Source organism: Hylobates moloch, unplaced genomic scaffold (assembly GCF_009828535.3).
Source record: "Hylobates moloch isolate HMO894 unplaced genomic scaffold, HMol_V3 SCAFFOLD_3, whole genome shotgun sequence".
Lineage (NCBI taxonomy): Eukaryota > Metazoa > Chordata > Mammalia > Primates > Hylobatidae > Hylobates > Hylobates moloch.
This window is the reverse complement of record NW_026652278.1, coordinates 35,998,310-36,019,620: the sequence shown is the minus strand read 5'-3', so window position 1 is coordinate 36,019,620 and position 21,311 is coordinate 35,998,310. Positions and strand designations below refer to the sequence as shown.

The window sequence follows — 21,311 nt, the reverse complement described above, 5'->3', positions numbered from 1 at the left end:
ACAGTATATAGCCTATACATAAAAATAGCAGTTAATTAAAATGAAAACCAATTTTAATGTTTATGTTTTGAATACACATAATTTCACAAAGTGAAAAAATTCAAAAGGGCCCGGGGAACAGTGGCTCATGCCTGTAATCCCAGCACTTTGGGAGGCTGAGGTGGGAGGATCACCTGAGGTCAGGAGTTCAAGACCAGCTTGGCCAACATGGTGAAACCCTCTCTCTACTAAAAATACAAAAATTAGCCAGGAGTGGTGGCACACACCTGTAATCCTAGCTACTTGGGAGGCTGAGGCATGAGAATCGCTTGAATGCGGGACTTGGAGGTTGCAGTGAGCCGAGTCTGCGCCACTGCACTCCAGCCTGGGCAACAGAGTGAGACTCTGTCTTAAAAAAAAAAAAAAAAAAAAAAAATTCAAAAGGAAATAAAGGGGTACAGAGTAAATTGTTTGTCTCTGGAAATAAAATGGGCATTTGGCCTAATCTAACCCAGGAGATGACAGTGTTAATCCTTGTACTTCATACTAGCTGCTGTAACAACCCTTAAATCTCAGTGGTTTAATACAATTGGATTGTATTTCTTTTTTTTTCTTTTTTTGGACAGTCTCCCTCTGTCACCCAGGATAGAATGTGCAGTGGTGTGATCTCGGCTCACTGCAACCTTTGCTTCTGAGGTTCAAGCCATCCTCCCACCTCAGCCTCTGAAGTATCTAGGATTACAGACGTGCACCACCATGCCTGGCTAATTTTTTTTTTCGTATTTTTAGTAGAGACGGGGTTTAACCATGTTGGCCAGCTGGTCTCGAACTCCTGACCTCAAGTGATCTGCCCACCTCGGCCTCCCAGAGTGCTGGGTTTACAGGTGTGAGCCACCACGCCTGGCCAGGAGTGTATTTCTTGATTACATCTCAGACTCATGCCAGATAGGCAGCTCTCCTAGATACCACATCACTCCTGTAGTTACAAGGTATCCGAGGTTCTTCCATGGTGTGGCTCTGCTATTTCCCAGCCCTTCTTTCCTAGCTGCACAGACTGGGGAATGTGAATTAAGAATTGTGGGAGATTTTAGTTGCCAACAGTGGAAGTGTTGTACATACATAATTTTGTCATTATTTCATTGGCCCCAACTAGTTATCTTCCCTCTCCTAGTTGCTGGGAAGGCTGAGAAATGTATTCTTTCTGTGCCCTGGAAGAGGAATATTACTTGTGAACATCAAGGTATTTATTCTCTGCCATAGTGTTCTGGTTCCTTAAACTTGACTCTAACCTTAGTATCTCTTCTCTTTCACTGTAGGTAGTATACCTGGCCAGTGAGACCTTCAACTATAGTGCCATTGACCGAGTGAAGTCCAGGGGCAAGCGGCTTGCACTAGAGAAAGTGCCAAAAGTTGGACAGCGGTTTAACCGCATCGGGCTACCACCAAAGGTATAGACGCACCTCTGGCTTATCAAGGGTCATGATTTATAGTGACATAGTCATCCAGGTGGTGAAGCAAGGTGCCTACAACTCAAATATGGGCACATGAATAACCTGCCCTGAGGATCCTGTCTTCCTCATTTCTGTCAAGTGGCTAAGGTTTGAAAAGTTGAGACCTAACTTTTCACTTTACTCCTCTGGTTCATTTGGATAGGTTCTTTAATTTGGATGGATGATCACTGTTACATCTCTTTCCTCCTGTACTTGCAAGAAATGAGGAAGTAAAGATCTTGAAAAGTTTTCCTTCTCTGATACAAACTCCATAGGGCCTTAATGGGTATCTGGCATATACTCCAAAGGTCTTTGGATTTGGGCAGTAGGGAAAAACCTTTGTTCCTCTTGGTTCCAGGTTGGTTCATTCCAGCTCTTTGTTGAAGGCTACAAAGATGCAGACTATTGGCTGCGACGTTTTGAAGCAGAACCTCTTCCTGAGAACACTAACCGGCAACTACTGCTCCAGTTTGAGCGGTTGGTGGTGCTGGATTACATCATCCGCAACACTGGTGAGCACCTGCAGGTGGTCCCATGCCCTGTGCCAGACTGTGTTGAGGCATGGGGAGGCCTGGAGGCTTGCAAGGCTTGGGAGTCAGAGTGCCTGGTCCAGACACATCATGTGTAGTTTTCAGAAGTGGTGAGGCCTGGAGTTAGTATTTGCATTTTATCTTACACTCTTTCCTGGTTCCAGACAGAAGACACTTAGCTCTTCCAAAGCACTGTGAAGAGTACTCTTACCCTTGATCCCTAGTCATTCTCGTAGCCTCAAGACCTGTAACAGGACAGTTTTGTCTTCCTGTAACTTCTTGAGGTAGATGTTTAGATCATTGACATTTAAAAAAAATTTTTTTTCAGTGCAATTTAAATTCAACTAGCCTGGTAAAATGTACATGTATTGAGGACAAAAGTCTTTAAATTCAGGCTGGACGCGGTGGCTCATGCCTGTACTCTCAGCACTTTGGGAGGCCAAGGTGGACGGATCATTTGAGGCCAGGAGTTCCAGACCAGCCTGGACAGCATGGTGAAACCCTATCTCTACTAAAAATACAAAAATTAGCCAGGTGTGGTGGCACGCACCTGTAGTCCCAGTTATTCAGGAGGCTGAGGTGGGAGAATTGCTTGAACCTGGGAGGCGGAGGTTGCAGTGAGTCAGAATTGCACCACTGCACTCTAACCTAGGTGACAGAGCAAGACTCTGTTTCCAAAAAAAAAAAAAGTCTTTAAATTCACCTTATTGGAGCTATATTTTGTCTGATATTTTAAACAGTAAAATGCATGTAACATAAAATTTATTATCTTAACCATTTTAAAGTAGTATGAAGTACATTCATATTGTTGTGCAACTGTCACCACCATCCATCTCCAGAGCTCTTTTTTGTTGTCGTTGAGACCGAGTCTTGCTCTGTCACCTAGGCTGGAGTGCAATGGCGCGATCTCAGCTCACTGCAACCCCTGCCTCCTGGGTTCAAGTGATTTTCCCACCTCAGCCTTCCGAGTAGCTGGAATTACAGATACCCGCCATCATGCCTGGCTAATTTTTGTGTTTTTATAGAGATGGGGTTTCACCATGTTGGCCAGGCTGGTCTTGAACCGACCTCAGGTGATCCACCCATCTCGGTGTCCCAAAGTGCTGGGATTACAGGCATGAACCACCACGCCTGGCCTCCAGAACTCTTTTCATCTTGTAAAACTGAAGCTCTATACTCATTAAACAGTAACTCTTCATTCCCCCTCCCCACGTCCCTGGCAAGCATCATTCTGTTTTCTGTTTCTATGATTTTGACTACTCTAAGTACCTCATATAAGTGGAATAGTATAGTATTTGTCTTTTGGTGATTCGCTTATTCACTTAGCATAACGTCCTCAAGGTACATCTATGATGTAGTATGTATCAGAATTTCCTTCCTTTTTAAGGATAAATACTGATCCATTTTCTGTATATACCACGTTTTGTCTATCCATTTATCTTTCAGTGAACACTTGGGTTGCTTCTGCATTTTAGCTATTACGAACAATGCTACTATGAACATGGGTGTACAAATATCTCTTCAAGACCCTGCTTTCAGTTTTTTTGAGTATATATCCAGAAGTGGAATTACTGGATCATATATGGTAATTCTATTTTTAATTTTTTGAGGAACCACCATACTGTTTTCCACAGCAGCTGTGCCATTTTACATTCCCACCAACAGCACACGAGGGTTCTTTCCAATGTCTCGCCAGCACTTACTGTTTTCTGTTTTTTCCTTTTCATATTTAATCTGCATTCTGCTGAATGTTTTCTGTTGTTTTGATAGTAACCATCCTGATGGGTGTGAGATGTTATCTTATAGTTTTGATTTGCATTTCCTTAATGATTAGTGATGTTAAGCATCTTTTTATGTGCTGATTGGCCAATCATATATCTTCTTTGGAGTTGTCTATTTAAGTCCTTTGCCTATTTTTGAATTTTCTTTTTGGTCGTTATTGTTGAGTTCTCTATACATTTGTTTAAAGTTCTCTGTATATCTAGCTATTAGTCTCATATCAGATATATAATTTGCAAGTATTTTCTCTCAATCTGTTGCCTTTAGTTTTATTTTTTAAAGAGACAGATTTATGCTCTATTGTCCAGGCTGAAGTGCAGTGGCACAATCATAGCTCACTACAGCCTCGGACTCCTGGGCTCAAGTGATCTTCTACCTCTGCCTCCCGAGTAGCTGGGACTATGGGTGTGAGGACCACGCCTGGCTAGTTTTTAAATTCTTTGTAGAGACGAGGTCTCACTGCGTTGCCCAGACTGGTCTCGAATTCTTGGGCTCAAGCAATCCTCCTACCTCAGCCTCTCAAAGTGCTGGGATTACAGGTGTGAATGACTGCGCCTGGCTTGCAACGGATTTTTTTGTGGATTGACTTTGTATGCTGCTACTTTGCTGAATTATTAGTTCTAGTAGTTTTTGTTTTGTGTGTGGAAATTTTAGGGTTATGCACACACACAATCATATCTATGAACAGACATAATTTTCCCTCTTTTTTTTTTTTTTTCCAATTTGGGTGCTTTTTATTTCTTTTTTCTTGCTTCAGTGCTCTAAGACTTCCAGTACTATGTTGAATAGAAGTAAAAGCAGGCATCTTTTCATTGTTCTTGATTTTAGAGGAAAACCTTGCAGTCTTTCACCATTATGATGTTAGGGTCCTTTTTGCCCACCTTGGCACCCTCAAGCTATTTGCAAGCTGCTCCTGGAAGTTGTGCACATCTGGCTGCCATGTGGCTGAAGAGTGGGGGGTGGGTAGCTGCTTGTGGGGCTAAGAGCCAAAATTGAATGAAATTAACCGCAATTTACTGTCCAGGCTTTCCCCTGCAAGTTGCAGGCCCTCCACAGAGTCCAGAGCGCCAAAATAATTACATCAGACAGATTTTTGCCACTACAATTGTTGTCCACGTGGGGAGACAGATTTCTGTTGTTTCCTACTCCACCATCTCCCCAGAATCCTCTCTCTTAAGAGTATTGATTTTTAGCTTTTCTCCTTTCCATTCCTTTTCTTTTTTTTTTTTTTGAGACGGAGTCTCGCTCTGTCGCCCAGGCTGGATAGCAGTGGTGTGATCTTGGCTCACTGCAATCTCCACCTCCTGGGTTCAAGTGATTCTCCTGCCTCAGCCTCCCGAGTAGCTGGGACTACAGGTGCATGCCACCACGCCCAGCTAATTTTTGTATTTTTAGTAGAGACAGGGTTTCAACATATTGGTCAGGCTGGTCTTGAACTCCTGACCTCGTGATCTGCCCGCCTTGGCCTCCCAAAGTGCTGGGATTACAGGTGTGAGCCATTGAGCCCGGCTTCTTCTTTTCTAATATATGCACTTCAGACTTTAATTTCATCTTAAGCATAGTTTAGGTGTATCTTACAAATGTTTTTTTTTTTTTCACTGTAATCAATCATTATAAAATATATTGAAAATTTTTCTATCCCCTCAGTTTATAGATGGAGACTATATTTTCTAATTTCCATTGTTCATTTCTTCTCTGACCCATAGTTTACTTAAAATAATTTTTTAGCTGGTTAGTAGGAAAATTTCAAAATACACAAAAGTAGAGAGACTTGTATAATAAACCCCATGTACTTGTAACCACCTTCAACAGTTACTATGTAAGGTCTCACTTCCTGCTACCCCCATCCCTGCTGGATTTTTTTTTTTTTTCAACTAAGGCTTTGACTGGAACTGCTGGATTTTTTTTTTTTTTTGAGACGGAGTCTCACCCTGTCGCCCAGGCTGGAGTGCAGTGGCCCAGTCTTGGCTCACTGCAAGCTCCGCCTCCCAGGTTCACACCATTCTCCTACCTCAGCCTCCTGAGTAGGTGGGACTGCAGGCGCCTGCCACCACACCCGGCTAATTTTTTGTGTTTTTAGTAGAGACAGGGTTTCACCGTGTTAGCCAGGATGGTCTCGATCTCCTGACCTCGTGATCTGCCCGCCTCGGCCTCCCAAAGTGCTGGGATTACAGGTGTGAGCCACCACGCCTGGCCACTGCTGGATTATTTTAAAACAAATCTGAGACATCATTTTATAGCATCCATAGATACCTCCATATGTTCTTGAAGAGATAAAGACTTTTTTTTTCAGTATAATCAGTATGTAATGTCCCATCAGTGTTCAGATTACCCCAGTTGTCTCATAAAAAAATGATTTTTATAATTGGCTTGTTGAAATCATGATATAAAGGTCCACATATTACATTTGGTTAATAGCTTTCTTTTCTGTTTTTTTTTTGGAGATGGGATCTCACTGTGTTGCCCAGGCTGGTCTTAAACTCCTGGGCTCAAGCAGTCCTCCCACCTCAGCCTCCCAAAGTGCTGAGATTACAGGCATGAGCCACTGTGTCTGGCCAGGTTAATATGTTTCTTAAATGTCTTCAATTTAGGGAAAGTTTCACATCTTTTTTTTCCCCTTGACTTTTATTTGTTGAAGAAACTGGATATTTGCCCTATAGAAGGTCCACATTGTGGATTTGGCACCCTCCATTCTCTGTATTTCCTGTAACTTTACTGCTTGAGTTTAAAGGCTTGATCAAATTCAGGTTTGATTTTTTTTTTTTTTTTGGAGGCAGGGTCTCACTCTGTTGCCTATGCTAGAGTGCAGTGGTATGATCATAGCTCATTGCAGCAGCCTCCAACTCTTGGCTCAAGCTATCCTGCCTCAGCCTCCCAAGTAGCTGGGACTATAGGCACGTACCACCACACCTGGCTAATCTTATTTACAATTTGTTTATACATGGGATCTCGCTATTTTGCCCAGGCTGGTCTTGAACTCCTGGCCTCAAGTGATTCTCTGCCTCCTCAGCCTCCCAAAATGCTGAGATTTCAGGTACAGCCTCTGCTGATATTCTTAATCTTGACTTTTATCTTTTTAAACATATTAAGGATTTTGTTGTGAACATTTTAAAGTCTGTATATTTTTATTGTTTGGAGCCCCTACAGATCTGTTTTAATTTTCAGTTGTTTCTCTTTGTTTTTATTCCTGTCATCTTGTTTCTTTGTGTACCTGGTTGTTTTTCACTGTCAAATACTGCCCATCAGAAATCGTAGAGCTGTATGAAGGCCTAAGATGTCATTGTAAATCCTGTCTGGAGGAAGATTTCTTTTGGCAAGCATCTAGGGCACTAGCAATCCAGTATCACTTTAATTTCGGTGTTGAGGGGAGCTTGGTGTATTTCTAAGGTGTAGTGCTTCAGGTCTTAACCCAAAGCATAGATGATATACGAGGGTCCTTTACCCCTGATCAGTCACTGGATTATAGTTTTTGTCTCTCTAGCTCCACAAGGCTCTTATAATTGTTGTACCTCTCAAGCTCTTAGCCAGCTCTTTCCAAATTGGCAGGTGCTCTAAGGGAAAAGAAGCCACAGTGCTGGGCTCCACTTCCTCCCATGGATTTCCTTTCTCTCCCATATCTTCACTCTTAAATTCTTTGTGGTCTTGTTAAAATCTCCAGTACCTTAAAGAGATCTAAAAATGTTTTACCCAGCATTTGTAGTCATTCTCAGTAGAAGGGTTAGTCCAAGTGTCCAGAATACCTAGTCCACCATTACAAAAATTGAAAATCATCCCCCTTTTTCTGCTAACTTTATATTTCTGTTCACAGATCGAGGCAATGACAACTGGCTGATTAAATATGACTGTCCAATGGATAGTTCTAGCTCTCGGGTAAGAGACTGAGATAAATCTTAAAGAGAATGAAGAGTATTTGCATAATATAGAAACACATAAAATGGTCAGAGATGTAGTTCATATAAGTTCAGAAGAATCAGGGGGCGCATATGTTTAAAATTAATAGGTTAATATTTGGTGTAGTTTTTCTCAATATGTGTTTCAAGGACATCCTACTGACACATGTTAATAGGAATAGCATGAAGAAAGGGTCAAGTAAATTTGGAACATAGTATGTACTCTGTTCCTTTCTTCGAGCTGCCTATTGCACAGTAGCATAGTAAAGGTCTGAGAAGTACTACGTTAAACAAACCTATTTAAATTTGATTTCTACCCTTTTTAAACCATGAGCCACTTTTCTCACAACAGACCGCAAGTCCACAGAACATAAGTTTAGAAAAAGCTGCTTCTGCAACTTGCTTTCCTTTCTCATTTCTTTCATCCTCCACCGTACTTCTCTATCACTGTTCAGTCTGCATGTTTTACAAAATTAGCAGAAGGCTGCCTGGGGGAGAGTGAGATTGGTTTTATTTCTTTTTTCTTTCTTTTTTTTTTTTTTTTTTTTAAGAAACAGGGTCGGCTGGGCATGGTGACTCACGCCTGTAATCCCAGCACTTTGGGAGGCCGAGGTGGGAGGATCACCTGAGGTCAGGAGTTCCAGCCTGGCCAACATGGTGAAACCCCGTCTCTACTAAAAATACAAAAATTAGCCAGGCATGATGGCGAGAGCTTGTATTCCTAGCTACTTGGGAGGCTGAGACTCGAGAATGGCTTGAACCCGGGAGGCGGAGGTTGCAGTGAGCCAAGATCACACCATTGCATTCCAGCCCAGACAACAGAGCAAGACTCTGTCTCAAAAATTAAAAAAAAAAAAAAAAAGAGAGAGACAGGGTCTTGCTCTGTTGTGCAGGCTGGACTGCAGTGGTGCTGTCCTAGCTCGCAGCAGCCTTGGACTTCTGGGCTCAAAGCAGTCCTCTCACCTCAGCCTCCTGAGTAGCTGGGACTACAGGTGCAAAAAGTTGTTTAATTTTTTGTAGAGTTGAGGTCTTGCTATGTTGCCCAGAGTGGGGTTTTTATTCCTTATAACTTTTTTACTTTCTGTAATAGTGGCTCTCAAATTTTGTGCCTGAATCTTCTGAAGAGTTATTTAAAATAGTACACAGATTCTTCAGGCCTTTCCCTTAGAAATTGATTCATCAGGTCTGGAGTAAAACTCAGGATTCTGCACATTTAATAAGGTATCTCAGGGGATTCAGATTCAGACATCCTGGAACCACAGTTCTTGTTCCTGTGATGGCACCCATGAACCTGAAGCATGGAGCCACATAGTCAGTGATTGTCTCTGACATGGGCTGTCACAGGTGACATGCCCACTCTTTTTACATTCATCTCTTGTCCTTTCCCTTTTCATGCACCATTGAAGCAGGAGAACAGACTCCCTTGTGCAAGAGCAGCCAGCTGTTATCTTCCGAGGCTGTTTTCTCGCTGGAAAATGTAGTTGTCACCAGTGAAGTAACATCTGAGTCAAGGTCCACACAAAAGGACCTTGGCCAACTGATATGGATTTTATTTCTTCTGTTCTGCTTTCAGGATTCTCATTTTCTTTCCCTAGGAGGAATGGCTTATAGTTATCTTTATTATTGTCATTATCCTTCTTACCAAGGTCTATAGCAACTCTTGGGGAAGTGTACCTTTTCTGAGATAAGAACAGGACTCTTGAACTTTGAACAAGAGCCAGGTCAGAGGCACCAAAATGTGCTAAATTCAGATAACAACATGGAAGCCAGTTCAGAGAGTAGCTCAAGATAAGTTCAATAAGAATTGTTCTCTTGAGGGAGTTGGGATGAGTTGCTTTGCTACTAATTGGAAGGGCCTGAGGGAGATGGGTTTCCTCAGTCATTAGTCTTTCCTTGCTTTTCAGGACGCAGACTGGGTGGTGGTGAAGGAGCCTGTTATCAAGGTGGCTGCCATAGACAATGGGCTGGCCTTCCCTCTGAAGCATCCTGACTCCTGGAGGGCATGTAAGTCTCAAGACAATGGTGGTCTGGCTCTTCCCTTGCTCGGTATATTTTCTCACTGTGCAGTGCAGATGATAATGTCTCTATCATAGGATTATTCTAAAAATTAATGAAATAATGCAGTTTAGGCACTTTAACACAATGGCTGGCATATGGCAACTATTTCATAATGTAAGCTGTTTTTCTAATTTTTGTCTTCTATGATTACCATTACAAGCATAAAGGTGATTAGAAATTAGAAGCATAAAGATGAGTTTTCTCATTGTCTCTTTGCATTCTTCTCGTTCTTTCTGAGGACTTTTTTTTTTTTGGAAATGGAGTTTCACTGTTGTTGCCCAGGCTGGAGTGCAATGGTGCGATCTGGGCCCACCGCAACCTCCACCTCCCGGGTTCAAGCGATTCTCCTGCCTCAACCTCCCAAGTAGCTGGGATTACAGGCATGCGCCACCACGCCTGGCTAATTTTGTATTTTTAGTGGAGACGGGGTTTCACCGTGTTGGCCAGGCTGTTCTTGAACTCCTGACTTCAGGTGATCCGCCTGCCTCAGCCTCCCAAAATGCTGGGATTACAAGTGTGAGCCACTGCACCTGGCCGAGGGCTATTTATTTTTTATTTATTTATTTTTTTTGAGACAGAGTCTTGCTCTGTCGCCCAGGCTGGAGTGCAGTGGCATGATCTCGGCTCACTGCAACCTCTGCCTCCTGAGTTCACACCATTCTCCTGCCTCAGCCTCCCGAATAGCTGGGACTACAGGCGCCCACCACCATGCCCAGCTAATTTTTGTATTTTTAGTAGAGCCAGGGTTTCAGTGTGTTAGCCAGGATGATCTCAATCTCCTGACCTTGTGATCCACCCGCCTCGGCCTCCCAAAGTGGTGGGATTACAGGCATGAGCCACTGCGCCCGGCCCTTTTTTAATGTTTTAATTTGTTATTTTATTGTTTTAGTGTATATTTCCTGAAATATCTTTTTTTTTCTGTTATCTGAGGACTGTCTTTCCATAATTTATTCTAATTGTGCCTCTAAATATAAGCTGCCTATCAGTGTTCTGTCTTCCTTGTTCCATCTCCTACCCTGTTGTAACTGAGAAGCTTCTGGAAAGGAGGAGAAATAAACGTAGGGAGTCAGTAGCCCCTTTTGCAGCATTAGTCTTCCTTTTCAGAAGGACCATCTCAGCATCTCGGTGACAAGTAGTTGCTTCTAGACCTTGCATCTGGGAAGGTCATGTAATGTCTGAGAATGAGCTCTGACATTAGGCAGCCCTGGGTTTGAACCCTGGTTCCTCTACTGACTAGCTATGTAACCTTTACAGTTAAGAGCACTTGTAAGTTTTTGTTTCTGTTGTATATCAGGGAAGAGGGGTTCTCCTTTAGAAAGTGCCTTGACGAGTGGGGGACACAGATGAGCAGGGACTTTTCCAACACCAGCTTTGCCTTTGGCTTTTCCTCTTTTCAGATCCTTTTTACTGGGCCTGGTTGCCCCAGGCGAAAGTCCCATTTTCTCAGGAGATAAAAGATCTGATCCTTCCAAAGATATCGGACCCTAACTTCGTCAAGGACTTGGAAGAGGACCTATACGAACTCTTCAAGGTTAGCCCTGGGAACCTCAGCCCTATTATCATATGGAAGAAGGAATTTTTAATGGTTTTTTTAATTGGTCCTGACAAAAGCCAAGAGGAAATGGCTAACACCTTTCTGACTTGAGTTAGCCAACGAATGGCAAGATTTCCACATGTGGACAGCAGGACCTGGTTTGGATGGGTTTGAGAGAAATGGGCAGGAGTGAGAAATCACACTGATGTGTCTCTCCTGTGCATCATGTGGCTGCAATGTATCTGCAGGGCTTTCATTTTAATATGGAGCACTGGAGCCTAGAGTCTGAGATGTAGAGGAAGATATTGACTTGTTTTCTGTTTCCTCATCTGTAAAGCAGGGAGTTCTTGTGGGAGTAGTTGACTTCACAAAGCTGCAGAAGCCTTATGCAGGTTTTCCTTATTAGAAAGTTTCTAACTGGGGGAGAAAATGGGTTCCTGTGAGGCATTCACACAGGTTCCATCTCCTTCTGGTCTTCTTTTGCAGAAAGATCCTGGTTTCGACAGGGGCCAGTTCCATAAGCAGATTGCTGTCATGCGGGGCCAGGTAAGCCTGGGACATCCTCCCAGTATGTTTGGCGTCTCTGGGAGTGTTGTGTGCTCAGGTTGAGCAAATGTTTGAAGCTTGTGTTTTATACCCCCTTTTTTTTTTTTTGAGACCGAGTCTCACTCTGTCACCCAGGCTAAAGTGCAGTGGCATGATCTCTGCTCATTGCAACCTTGGCCTCCCAGGTTCAAGCAATTCTTGTACGTCAGCCTCCCAAGTAGCTAGGATTACAGGCGCATGTCACAATGCGCGGCTAATTTTTGCATTTTTAGTAGAGACGGGGTTTTACCATGTTGGCCAGGCTGGTCTCGAACTCCTGACCTCAAGTGATGCACCTGCCTCCGCCTCCTAGAGTGCTGGGATTACAGGCGTGAGGCACTGCGCCTGACTGTGTTTTACACCTTTTTTCAGTATGTTCTGTACATTATTTTTGGCTCTACCTTAACACCTACGAGAGGAAAAGTGGCCCTTACAATTCTGCCACTTCTTCCCTGGAATCCAGTGCTTGATGAAGCACTTAATGTGTACTTATCTCTATGCTAGTTGCTAGGTAATTCATTGGTAATTAAACTAATGCTTTCTGTCCTAGAGTTGCTCAAGGCAGGCTGTATGTTTTGGTGGTTAAGATCTGGGCCCTGGAGCCAGACTGCTTCACTACTTGGAAGCTCTGTGGCCTGGGGCAAAAGCCTCTGTTTTCTTGTTCATAAAACAGGATAGTAATAATAAATTGCACAGTTGGCTGGAGGATTTCACACGATAATGCTTATCAATCATTTAGTAAAAAGAGTACTAGGCACATGAAGCACTCAGATATTGATTACGGTTATAATTTTGTTGTTATAGGTACAACTTACATTATTCCTTCTCCTTCCACTTCACCTTCAAAGGGAGCTAAGGAAACCAAGGGGATTGTTGATCTTCCAAAGCGTAGTAAAGAAATGCTTGAAAAATGGTTTGAAAACTCTATAGGGTACTGGTATTATGCTTATCACTTTGAAGTCTTCTTCAAGACAGTTGGGATGACCTAGTGGTTAAGGGTACAAACTGTGGTCACAGTGCCTGGGTTTTTGAAGCCTGGCTCTGCCATTTACTACCTGTGAGATTTTGGGCAAGTTACTTAATCTCTCCTTCCCTTAGTTTCCTGATGTTTAATGTGGGATCAGTAATAGTAGCTGAGACCAGGCATGGTGGCTCACACCTGTAATCCCAGCACTTTGAGAGGCTGAGGTGGGCAGATCACTTGAGCTAAAGAGTTGGAGACCAGCCTGGGCAACATGGTGAAACCCCATCTCTACAAAAAATACAAAAATTAGCCGTGTGTGGTGGTGCACACCTGTAATCCCAGCTACTCAGGAGGCTGAGGTGGGAGGATTTGCTTGGGCCTGGGAGGTCTAGGATGCAGTGAGCTGAGATGGCACCACTGCACTCCACTCTGGGGGACAGAGTGAGAACCTGTCTCAAGATAATAATGGTACCCGCCTTACAGAATCATTATGAGATAAATGATTTGAAACAGTTAGAGTAGCACCTGGTATATTGAAGTATTCAATTTGTAGTATTAATAGCTGTTAGGATTATGATTTTTGTGTACAGAAAATTCAGCTTCTCCCATCTTTAAAGGGCAAGAGGATCTTCTCAGCCATAATTCTGCATTTACTTCTTCCTTCCAGTTATCTAAAGACGTCTGATGACAGCACCTCCTGGGTTTGCTGAGCCCATTTTTCCCTGGAAGTGGGTTGGACAGAGGTTTTTTTTTTTCTTTTGAGACAGAGTCTCACTCTGTCACCCAGGCTGGAGTGCAGCGGTGAGATCTTGGCCCACTGCAACCTTCACCTCCCAGGTTCAAGTGATCCTCCTGCCTCAGCCTCCAAGTAGCTGGGATTACAGGTACATGGCACCACACCTGGCTAATTTTTGTATTTTTAGTAGAGATGGGGTTTCACCATGTTGGCCAGGCCGGTCTCAAACTCCTGATCTCAGGTGATCTGCCTGCCTTGGCCTCCCAAAGTGCTGGGATTACAGGACTGAGCCACTGAGCCCGGCCTGGACAGAGGTTTTAAGAACTACAATTATTGTAGCTGTCTGAATACCAGTAACATGGTATTCCTACATTTCCCAAGTAATGTAAGGGCCCAATTAGGCTGGCAGAATTTTTGGAAACATTAAAAGCCACGTGATAGACTCAGATGTTATGGAACTCAGCATAAAGGAATAAACTGGCTTCTCCAGTTGATATAGGCTGTGCCTCTGTCCATATTGCAATGTCTTATCTAATTCCATCCCCGCTCAGTTCCTTGCCAGCCCTTCTCCCATTACTCAGATAGAGCCATTATTCAGAGTGGTAGGAGAGGTTGGGGTAGTGCAGTTTTATTTCTCTCCATCTTGTGCTCCTAATGTCTTCAGAGGAGCTTTTGGTATCTTGTAACCTAGGGTGCCTACTACCTTAGGGTGACCATCCAGCTCCTTCCAACATGCACATGGCCAGTATATCACTCATGTGCTTACTTGTCTACCATTCACACATCAAAGCAAAATGGTCCTCTGCACTACGGAAATCTGACAAAGCACAGAGAAAAGAGGTCATAACCCTGTCTTACATAGCTGAGCCATTATCGCAGGATGGGCTGCAGTACAAGGGCCCTGAGATGTAGGGAAAGAGTGAAGAGGCCCCACAGGGACACAGTCAGGTGATAGAAGTTGTTACTCAAAGGCTTCTCACCAGGAGTTAAAGAATCTAGGGTCTGAGAGAAAGCCTCTTTAACATTTTCTTTTTCTTTTCTTTTTATTAAAGACAGGGTCATGCTCTGTCACCTAGGCTGGAGTGCAGTGGCCCAATCGTAGACCACTGCAGCTTTGAACTCTGCGTTCAAGAAGTCCTCCCCACTCAGCCTCCTGAGTAGCTGGGACCACAGGCATGCACCACCATTTCTGGGTAATTTTTTTAAGAGGTGGGGTCTCACTATGTTGCCCAGGCTGGTCTCAAACTCCTGGCCTCAAGCGATCCTCCTGCCTTGGCCTCCCAAGGTGCTGAGATTATAGGCATGTGCCACCACATCCAGCCCAACATTTTCAAAGATAGTATTTATTCTTTAGTATTATGTGACTGCTATGCTTTTTCTTCAATTTTAAAAAATAACTTTTCTTTTTAAATTCTTTGTTCTCCTTTCTTTTTAGTCCTGGTTCCAGGCTTATCTTCAGCTTTTTAATTTGGAAATTTTCAAACCTCAGTAAAGTTGAACGAATGGGATCTTCTAGATTCTTCAGTTGTTATATTTAGCCAGATTTATCTCATATGTCTACGTATTATCCATTGATGTATCTGAATAATATCTATTTAATTTCTCTCTCTCCCTAGATATGCTTTTTTGCCAAATCTTTTGAAAATAAGTAGTAGACAATTTGACATGTTTACCCCAGATACTCCCGCAATCACCTTTCAGTTCTTCACCCCGATATTGTGCTTAAGACTGTTTGGAACAGTGTAGGATGCTGGCAAGTACCAAAACAATTAAGTAAAAAAGAAATTTGTTACCGATTGGGTAACAAATGACCCCTGTTGCAGGTGTATCTCTGCCCCTTTATAGGCAGCAGTTGTGTAAGAGGATATTTGTGGCTTGAGGGCTGTGTGTCTGTGTGATTTCAGGGTGCAGCCTAGCTTACCCTCCCATGGTCTGTGACCTGGCCATGAAATCTTCAACATCTAGTGTTTTAAAGAAGATAGGGCCAGGCGCGGTGGCTCATGCCTGTAATCCCAGCACTTTGGGAGGCCGAGGCGGGTGGATCACCTGAGGTTGGGAGTTGGAGACCAGCCTGACCAACATGGAGAAACCCCATCTCTACTAAAAATACAAAATTAGCTGGGTGTGGTGGTGTATGCCTGTAATCCCAGCTACTCGGGAGGCTGAGGCAGGAGAATCGCTTGAACCTGGGAGGCGAAGGTTGCTGTGAGCCGAGATTGCGCCATTGCACTCCAGCCTGGGCAAGAAGAGCGAAACTCCGTCTCAGAAAAAAAAGAGAGAGAGAAGATAGGACACCTTCAGCTTTTGTACTGTCCTACCAGAGAAGATAAATGGTGGTGATACTAATTTTGACAAAGAGGAGAAACTGTGTCCTCATGGACACATAACTGAAATACCTGTAAAATACTGACAAAAGATGGTGAGTACTGGACTCAGTGGCTCATGCCTGTTATCCCAACACTTTGGGAGGCCAAATTGGAAGGGTCATTTGAGGCTAGAAGTTGGAGAGTGCAGTGAGCTATGAATGTATCACTGTACTCCAGCCTGGGCGACAGAGTGAGACCCTGTCTCAGAAAAGAAAAAAAAAAAATTAGGGGAAACTGGGCAAATGCTATATAGGAACTCTCTGTACTGTCTGCAACTTTTCTCTAAATTTAAAATTATTCCAAAGTAAAACATTTATTTTTTAAAAAAGATGATGAAGAGATAGTGTTAGAAGGAGAATCCAAATGAAATGTTGGCTTTTTACTTTTTTTGTTTTGTTTTGTTTTTGAGATGGAGTCTTGCTCATTCGCTTAGACTGGAGTGCAATGGCGCAATCTCAGCTCACTGCAACCTCCACCTCCTGGGTTCACATGTTTCTCCTGCCTCAGCCTCCCAAGTAGCTGGGATTACAGGCATGCGCCACCATGCCTGGCTAATTTTTGTATTTTTAGTAGATACGGGGTTTCACCATGTTGGCCAGGCTGGACTTGAACTCCTGACCTCGTGATCTGCCCACCTCGGCCTCCGAAAGTGCTGGGATTATAGGCATGAGCCACTGCGCCCGGACCAAAACCACCTATAATTTCTTGAGACCCAGAGATGACCACTGCCAACTGCCAGACTTTTTTCTACACTATAGGTAGATAGGAAGATAGAATTTTGGAAAGTAAAAGTGGGGTCACAGTCTAACACTGGTTCCTTTTCTGCTTTCCTTTGCATCTAACACAACAATGTGATCGCTTCTTTGCCAATACATTTGTATACATATCTGATAGTTCCCTGGTTAAATTACTATATATTTCAGGATAACTGTTTCTTATCCCTTAAATTATTAACTAATTTAATTTACATCTTTTCACTGTTATAAACAATATTACATTACATATTTTTTGGAACTAAATGTTTTTTGCATATCCATTAGTGTTTCCTAAAAATGGAACTGCTGAGTCAGGGTCTGTTCTCCTTTTTTTTTTTTTTTTTTTTGAGACAGGGTCTCGCTCTGTTGCCCAGGCTGGAGTACAGGGGCATGATCTCAGCTCACTGCACCCTCCACCTCCCAGGTTCAAGCAATTCTTAAGCCCAGCCTCCAAGCAGCTGGGATTACAGGTGTGCACCACCCCACCTGGCTAATTTTTTTGTATTTTTAGTAGATACAGAGTTTCGCCATGTTGGCCAGGTTAGGATCTGTTCATTTTTAAGTGTTTCTGTGTGTGTGTGTTTTTTTTTTCTTTTTGTTTTTTGAGACGGAGTCTCACTCTGTTGCCCAGGCTGGAGTGCAGTGGCACAATCTCGGCTCACTGCAACCTCCGCCTCCCGGGTTCGAGTGATTCTCCTGCCTCAGCCTCCCCAGTAGTTGGGACTACAGGCATGTGCCACCACGGTCGGCTAATGTTTTTTGGTATTTTTAGTAGAGACGGGGTTTCGCCATGTTGGCCAGGCTGGTCTGAAATTCCTAACCTCAAGTGATCCACCTGCCTTAGCCTCCCAAAGTGCTGGGATTACAGGCGTGAGCCACTGTGCCTGGCAAGTGTTTATTTTTTTGAACTCTCCCCAACTCTGAGTCGTTCTTTTGTATCTTTACTAACTGGAGGGCAAAAAAATAAAGGATTTGTTTTCATTTGTATTTTTTAAATGATTAGAGAGGTTTCCATTTTCTGTTTTGCTCATTTCTACTTTTGTAAATAGCCTATTTGCATGATTTTCCATTGGTGTTTTTAAAAATTGATTGGTAGAAGTCCTCTCTACTGATCTCCTTTCAGAGGCAGATCTGGAATGCTGAGGCCTCTCCCTCACCCATCTCCTTTTTCCCACTGCAGATCTTAAATCTGACCCAGGCCTTGAAAGACAACAAGAGTCCCCTGCACCTCGTCCAGATGCCACCTGTGATTGTCGAGACGGCCCGTTCCCACCAGCGGTCTTCTAGCGAGTCCTATACACAGAGCTTTCAGAGCCGGAAGCCCTTCTTTTCATGGTGGTAGCTCCAGAGACAGGCAGAGGAAATATTGTCAGAGACTGGTGGGAGGAAGCCTGGGGAGTGGGGTGCAGGAAAAGCCAGAGAAGCTGGTGGAGAGCAGCACCTTTAAGAGCCCTCTCTGTCTGCTTGCCACCCCGCTCAGGGCTTTCCGACCCACAGGGAGAAGCACAATCAGGAACAGTGAGTGCTCCTTGCCCTTCTGAGTGCGGGGGAGGCTGGAGCTCCATGCACGTAGTCCAGATGCCTGGGAAGGAACATCTCCCTTCCAGCATCTGCTGGTGGCAGGCTGGGACAGTCCCTTCCTTCCCTGACACCCTGCTCTATTGCAATTCCCTATTATATTCTGCATCAGAAAAACAAACAAAACAAAAACAACTTTAAATGCTTGTAGCAGAACCCTGGGTTATCTCACGTCTGAAACCTTTAATCCAGGCCTAAATTTGCATAGACCTGACATTGAGCTGCCTTGCAGTTGCTTCCTCCCATGAGCCAAGGCAGTGTCAGAGGGCACCTGGATGACTCGCAGTACCACAGCACTGGGACAGACAGAAGCCACACCTTTCTTTTGGGTTTTTGCCAAGCCTCCTCCATCTCCCACCAGTGCTGTGGGCTGGCTGCAAGCCTCCAAACAGTTCTCCTGGAAGGGAGGTTTTTGCTTTACCCCCGCCAGCACTTCCGCACACAATCATAGAGAACCTCTCTGCTCTCTGCTGGCCTACAGCTTGTCTCTTTCTCAAGCAGAGGCAGGAAGAGCTAGTCTTAGCATTTATATTTTAATAGGAAGTTGACTCCCAGCATGTAGAAGTGATCCACGCAGCCGGAGTGTATGCCGGGAGCTAAGTCGTCTATGGGTGAACGTATCCCACCTTGCTTCCTGAGTCCTTGGTCCCAATCTTCTCATTTGTTCCTGTCGTTTTAAATTTTTTCCCCCCAACTCTTTTGATGTAAGACTTCAGTTTATCTTCTGGAGTGGGTCTCTGCAAGGGTTCTGGCATGAGTCTTGGCTTCTAAGAGGACAGGCTATTAGGTTCTTGGACTTTTTTCTGTGCTACCGCTGCTGCTTGGTGGAAGTAACAGGATGCGGATTCTGCCTCATAAGTGGCAGTTTCCCTTTTCTCTCTGACTTGTCCTAGGCTGATTTCTCTATGGTTTCCCTGAGAAAGGTGGGACCCAAAGGGGAGAGGCCTTCAAACTGTCCCAGGTCCTGCCCAGCTCAGTGCGTATCTTCTTGCTTCCATGTGTCTTTTCCCCTGCTGCCTCACTCCCCATCCCCACTTGCCAGGTGTTTGAGCTGTTTCTACACCAAAGCAAAGTACAGCCTCAGGAGGGAGTAAAAAGGGTGCCATCTGTGTCTGAGGGGCAGCTGTGTTCATACCCTGTGCTACTGGACATTTCACAATTCTGGCACCTTGCGATTGGTCAGTCAACCTCAGAAAGTAACTATCTTGAAGGTTTGAAAAACAACCAAAGAAAGGGAGTGAGGACTATGGCTGCATGTCCTCTGCTTGCCCGGCTGCAGAGCAGAGATGTGCAGCCCTCTGGTCAGCTGGTCCAGGCTGGTCCCCGCCGGTCCCCTTCCAGTCCAGCCGCCAGGAGCCCACTTGTCCCAGGCTTCCACCTGGCTGACAGGAAGAATCTCTGAGAGCCGGATGTGCATGCCCTGTGGACGAAGGTACAGCTCGCCTGCCTGCCCCAGCCCCAGCCCCGACAATCACATGCAGCTGACTCGGACACTGGCCTTGGGAACAATGTTTGAGAGAACACCGGCAGGTGTTCTTGACTGTAGGAGCCAGAAGGGGACCCAGGTGTGCATAGCTCTCTGTAGACATTTTTACCCAAACCTGTTGGTAAAGCACCCATCTGGTGCTCAAGAGAGCCTGGGGGTCTAACAGGGAGCCCGGCTGCCTCACCTGGCCACAGCCTCCACACCAGATCTGCACATTGTCTTGATCCAGACCAGGTCTGTGGTCAGAAGGAAACTGGGTCCGATGTAGGAGCAAGCTGGTCCTGGGCCTGGCAGGCGAGAGTGTGGGCATCCTTTCCTGGCCTTTCTCCACTCTCCCTCAAGCCTGTGCTCAGGTTGCCTTGAATGTGGACTCTGGAAGAGCCAGGGGCCCAGAATGCTGGGGGAGGCTTCTGGGTGGCACTCATGAAACAACGTCCCTCTGCCAGCCATAGGCCCTGCCTCCAGTGTCAGGGAATGGAGGCTGGGCTGCGAGAGTGCTGCTGCCCCCTGTGTCGTTCTTCTAATCCACTGTAGAAATTGTACGTAATGTATTTAAATCAACGCAAATGTATGAATAACAAATCCAGTTCTGACCTTTTTTGTCAGTTTCTTTGGGGGAAGGAAGACAAGGTAGGAACCGAATTTTGAGGGCAAAGAAACCTGTTTCCACGGAGTTGCTGAGACGTGGCTTCTGGGGCTATTTCTCCCTAGTAAAGGACGATCCAGGTCCTCATTTCCAAAGTCCCGATGCTCTGAAAACCAAAAGTATTTTCATAACCCATTTGAAACCAAACCTGACCTGAACCTACACTGATGGGAAGCTATTGGTAATTATGATGTGTCCCTCTTAGTGTGATTCTTTGTTGCAGAAATGTCTATATATTTTATGACATCGTTCCCTACTAGGGATTATACAGTATTTGCCCTGACTACTTCCTAAGAGCCAAAAATAAAAAATCTGAATTCCAAAATAATCTAGTGGCAAGGGCTTGGGATAAGAAATGTGGACCTACAGGCTGGGTGCAGTGGCTCACACCAGTAATCCCAGCACTTTGGGAGGCTGAGGTGGGTGGATCGCCTGAGGTCAGGAGTTTGAGACCAGCCTGGCCAACGTGGCGAAACCTTGTCTCTACTAAAAATACAAAAATTAGCTGGGTGTGGTGGCACACGCCTGTAATCCCAGCTACTCGGGAGGCTGAGGCAGGAGAATCGCTTGAACCCGGGTGGTGGAGGTTGCACTGAGCCAAGATCGCACCACTGCATTCCAGCCTGGAGTAAGACTCTGTCTCTAAATAAATTAAATTAAATAAATAAATAAATAAATAAATAATAAAATAAAAAAGAGGACCTACCTACACTCAGGTAGTAGTGGTTCCTCCTCTCGGCCACCAGAGGGCAGCCCTGCCCTGTGTACATCACTGCCCCACTTCAAACCCTGAATAATCAAGCAATTAGGGTGGACGGAGAGGGAGAAGAAAGCTAATAAGCACAGAGTATGCCTCTCTTGAGGTGGAGCTAGAACTGCGGGAAAAACCCTGCCTTCAAGGGTTTCCAGGCCAAGGGAAGCCTAGGATATAATGC

At 44.5% G+C, this 21,311-nt stretch overlaps 1 protein-coding gene across 1 annotated transcript in view; it reads left to right on the top strand.

Annotated features, from left to right (window-relative positions):
* Nucleotides 1-20,323, top strand: part of PI4K2A (phosphatidylinositol 4-kinase type 2 alpha) — a 34,962-nt gene extending 14,639 nt beyond the window's left edge. The window contains exons 3-9 of the mRNA XM_032135048.2: nucleotides 1,296-1,427; nucleotides 1,828-1,981; nucleotides 7,587-7,648; nucleotides 9,573-9,672; nucleotides 11,124-11,257; nucleotides 11,747-11,806; nucleotides 17,847-20,323. Of these exons, the coding sequence (XP_031990939.1) occupies nucleotides 1,296-1,427; nucleotides 1,828-1,981; nucleotides 7,587-7,648; nucleotides 9,573-9,672; nucleotides 11,124-11,257; nucleotides 11,747-11,806; nucleotides 17,847-18,008 (804 nt within the window). The 3' untranslated portion in view covers nucleotides 18,009-20,323. The remainder of the gene's footprint in view (nucleotides 1-1,295; nucleotides 1,428-1,827; nucleotides 1,982-7,586; nucleotides 7,649-9,572; nucleotides 9,673-11,123; nucleotides 11,258-11,746; nucleotides 11,807-17,846) is intronic.
* The last annotated feature ends 988 nt before the right edge of the window (nucleotides 20,324-21,311 follow it).